General features: G+C 51.6%; 1 protein-coding gene across 1 annotated transcript in view; it reads right to left on the reverse strand.

The window, feature by feature from the left end:
- The window catches only part of CLK3 (CDC-like kinase 3), a 5,303-nt gene extending 2,605 nt beyond the window's left edge, over positions 1-2,698 (reverse strand). The window contains exons 1-4 of the mRNA XM_009081952.1: positions 2,245-2,698; positions 915-1,031; positions 445-611; positions 10-106 (exon numbers count right to left, since the gene is read on the reverse strand). Coding sequence (XP_009080200.1) covers positions 10-106; positions 445-598 — 251 coding nt within the window. The 5' untranslated portion in view covers positions 599-611; positions 915-1,031; positions 2,245-2,698. The remainder of the gene's footprint in view (positions 1-9; positions 107-444; positions 612-914; positions 1,032-2,244) is intronic.
- Between the last annotated feature and the right edge of the window lie 1,551 nt (positions 2,699-4,249).

Consider the following 4,249-nt stretch of genomic DNA (forward strand, 5'->3'; position numbering starts at 1 on the left):
TTTGGACGCTCCTTATTCTCATTGTACAGGGTGTCAAAATCCGAGTTGACAAACAAGATGTTTTCTGGCTTGAGGTCAGTGTGAGTCAACTGGTTGTCATGTAAAACTGCACAGGGTGAAGAGGACAAAGAGAGAAAAATACCTGTGAGAACCATAGAGAAGCACCCACACAGCTCTGTCCAGCTGGCCAAGCCAGCTCCTCCTGAGCTCCCTTATTCTCATTGTACAGGGTGTCAAAATCCGAGTTGACAAACAAGATGTTTTCTGGCTTGAGGTCAGTGTGAGTCAACTGGTTGTCATGTAAAACTGCACAGGGTGAAGAGGACAAAGAGAGAAAAATACCTGTGAGAACCATAGAGAAGCACCCACACAGCTCTGTCCAGCTGGCCAAGCCAGCTCCTCCTGAGCTCCTTTGGGGAGCAGGGCTGGCCCTGGAGGACTTACATTTCAGGGCATGGCAGAGCTGGTAGGCCATGTGCCGGATCTGAGGGAGAGGGTATGGCTGGAAGTTGTTCTCCTTCAGGAACTCAAAGGTGTTCTTGCCCAGGAGCTCAAAGGCAATGCACATGTGGCCGTGGAAGTTGAACCAGTCTGACATCAGGACACACAGGCTGTGCAGGGAGACACATGAGGCTTCACCACCCGTCAGGGATCCACAAAAGAGTCATTCTCCCTCTTCCTGACCACTTCAGAAGTGGTTGGTGAGCAAAGCTCCAAACCAACTGACTCAGGAGCAATCCAGACACACCTTCTCCCTGCTTTGCTCAGCCACCTTTAACTAGAGATCCCCAATTCCAATGGGACAAGGAGGGATGAGACATCCCCTGCCACCCTCAGCCCTGTGTGTCCTTGGAGAGCACCCAGCAGACCAAAGGACATGGTACTGACCACCCAGGAGTCATGGAGGAACTTACAATTTGTTCTCCTTGTCCTTCTCCTTGATTTTTTTCAGGACATTGATCTCCAGCCTGGCTGCTTCCCGGTATTTTCCAACGTTTTTTATGATTTTCAGTGCCACCTGGGACTTGCCTCTGGAAGGGAAGGGACAGAAGGTTGGAGTCAGAAGGAAAGTCTGTGTCACACATGCTCCGCCCACAGGGACAGGGCACACCCCAGTTACTCCAGTCACATTTTCATGGGGCATTCCAGGGTCCCAACAAAACTCTGCTAAAGATTTCTGCTGCCTGAGCAGTAGTTCATTTGAAGCAAAAGGTTATTGCTGGGTAAAACTCCAAAGAGACATTCCCAACACAGCAGTCCCTAAGGTCACTGTGACTCCAGCAGCCACCTCCCCTCTCTCTCCAGCAATGCCAGAGATTCCTGAGGAGCAGGAGAGCCCAACAGCAACTCCAGCAAGCTGAGCCCGAGGCTCAGAGCCAGACAGGAGGTCAGGAAGGGACAGGGGTCAAGTGTAATCACAGCAGAGGTCAAAAAAGATAATGGAAGTGCCCTGGCAGATTAAGAGGTCACTGAGCCCAGCTCTCAGCAGGAGCTCACTGCAGCAGAACAACTTTCAACAGCTGGAGCTATGCCAGGGGGATTTAGATTGGATACTAGGGAAAGGCTCTTCCCCAGAGGGTGTCTGGGCACTGGAACAGCTCCACAGCGCAGTGGTCACAGCCCCAAGCCTGACAGAGCTCAAGGAGCATTTGGACAACACTCTCAGGCACATGGTGGGATTTTGGGGCTATCCTGTGCAGGGCCTGGAGTTGGACTGATGATCCTTGTGGGTCCCTTCCAGCTCAGGATATTCCAGGATTCTCTGAACCTGTGCCACTGAACAAACCTCACTGCTTCCCTTCACTATCAGCCTGCCAGTCTGGGGGGGCTGAGATATGAGCCAGGTCCCTTCCTATGTGCTCTAAGAAACAATTTCCACCACAGTCCCATGTGGGAGGTGACAAATTGAGATTCAGATTACGTATTAGGAAAAATGTTTTGCCTGTTAGGGTGTTCAGGCATTGGAATATTGCCCAGGGAGGTGGTGGAGTCACCAACCCTGGAAGTGGCTTCTGGATCTAATGCTGGAGGATATGGTTTACGGGTTACAGCAGTGACAGATTAATGGTTGGACTCAATGATTTTAGAGGGCTCCTCTCCAACCTTGATGGTTCTATGATTCTAAGTCTGGTCCTGTGGTAAAAAAATCACAGAGTTGGATCCTTGAGGATCATCTAGTCCAACTCCTGGTGTCACACTGGTGAGCAGCTGAGCTTGCTGCACCAGGGAAGGAGAGATACCCACCTGGCATGGTCCACACACTCCACCACTTTGCCAAAAGTGCCTTCCCCAAGGCTGCCAACAATTTCATCTAGGAGAGAAAACAGAAACCCCTGTGAACCTCAGGGGCTTGGCCAGAGCTGAGCTCCTGCAATTCACAGCAATAGCACATCAAAGCAAACAAAACAATGTCTCTCACTGCTACACTCGTTAAAACTCAAGTGTCTATACTCTGCCTTGTGCAAATTACTGGTCGGTAAACAAAGCACTAGAGACCCCTCCAGTACCAACCGAGAGATCTGCTCTAACCCAGGGATAAAAGTAGAGAGGTAAAGTTTTACGAGAGGTGACTGTACATCGCTCTTGAAGCCAATCGCCGATCCTGCACACCAGGTGACCTTCCTTGTCATCTTCCACGCTCCTGCTGCGCTTACTGCTCTGTTGGCTTCTCTGTGCACACCGCCCCCCGCCACGGCATTTTGAGTGGTCATTCAAAGGTGCAGAGACGACGGGTGCGCCGGCGGGTGGATTTTCCAGATCCCAGCATTTCATAAGGCACACAGCATATATAACGATAGGGATATTGCAAGGGACACGTCAAGACACAAACTAGCTTCAAAACAGAAAAGTCATCAACAGCTATAGGTATGGCAAGAAAACTCTCTCGTTAGCTACGGGAAATGCCTCTCTCTGCCGGGAAGGGAAGCAGCGGCTGGAAAGCTCCAGGGTGGAGGTGTGGGTTTGGTGTGGTACCACCAGTCCACTCAGAGGAGCAGCTCTCTCCCAGCACCAGAGGATGCTGCCAGAGGCATGAGGAGCAGCTCCCTCCTAGCACCTGAGGATGCTGCCAGAGGCATGAGGAGCAGCTCTCTCCCAGCACCAGAGGCACGAGGAGCAGCTCCCTCCTAGCACCAGAGGCACTGCCAGGAAGCTCCATTGTGAAGGTGACTTGGTGTGCCATCACCATTCCATACAGAGGAGCAGCTCCCTCCCAGCACCAGAGGATTCTGCCAAAGGCATAAGGAGCAGGAGGGCTTTGCCAGAAGAAGGTCATTTCTCCACTGGCAAGCGTGGTGAGCACTCAGTTTGCCCAGTAGAAGCCAGAGTAGCAGTTTTTCCTCTGTGTATCCTGCTCCTGGTACCTCAGATAAGCCAGCTCCAGATCCCCAGAGCTGTGTCTTGCCTCAGCTAGGAGCCAGCCCTTCCCTTCTAGGCAGAATCAAGTAGCACACAGGTCCTAAATCCACACACCCAACTGGCTGCACACACCTGGTGAGGCACATCGGCCCTGGGGGTTGCTTTTATACCTGGGAAACAGGTAAATTAATCCCCAGAGGACACTTCACTTCAGGCAAGGTCTGATGTCATTCACCCCCTGCTACTGCTAGCTTCTACTGGAAAACCAGCCAAAAAAAACTGCCCTAATTCCACAGCTGGTTCTAGTTGGCCTTAAAATAGTTACAATCTCCACAGCCAAAGAAATGAATGGAAAGCTCGATGTTTCCACGCCTGAGCTTCCAGCAGGCTTCTCTTCCTCACCCACCAGCTAGGCCAAATAGGGAGCTACAATGAAACCCCCCTGAAAAACTGAGCTGAGATGGAGGAGAAAGTGGACAGTTGGGACAGCTGTGAGGACTGAGCTGAGGCCAGCCCAAAGCCACCCAGCAGCACCACCACACATCCCCTGCTCTGCAGCGCTCTCTGCACAGCCTTGGCTCACTCTAATCCTCAAATTTCAGAGTCAACTGGAAAGAAAGAAAGGAAAAGGAGGAGTTGAGGCGTTCCCAGCCATGCAGGTTATCCACTAGGACTGCTGGGATCAGACTGGGTCATTTAGCTGTGATACCATTTCAAGTGAGAGGTGGGAGCATTCCGTACAGGACAGAAGTGATGCAGCGCTTGATCTGACACCTCACACCACTCCCAGGATACTCCCAGGACCAGCCTCCCCACCTAGCTCCAAATATTCCCTGCTAATCCTTGGAAGGAGTGCTATGTTCCAGGGTGAGGTTTGCAAAGAAGCTCAAAT

The sequence above is a fragment of the Acanthisitta chloris genome, unplaced genomic scaffold (genome assembly GCF_000695815.1).
Source record: "Acanthisitta chloris isolate BGI_N310 unplaced genomic scaffold, ASM69581v1 scaffold8779, whole genome shotgun sequence".
NCBI lineage: Eukaryota > Metazoa > Chordata > Aves > Passeriformes > Acanthisittidae > Acanthisitta > Acanthisitta chloris.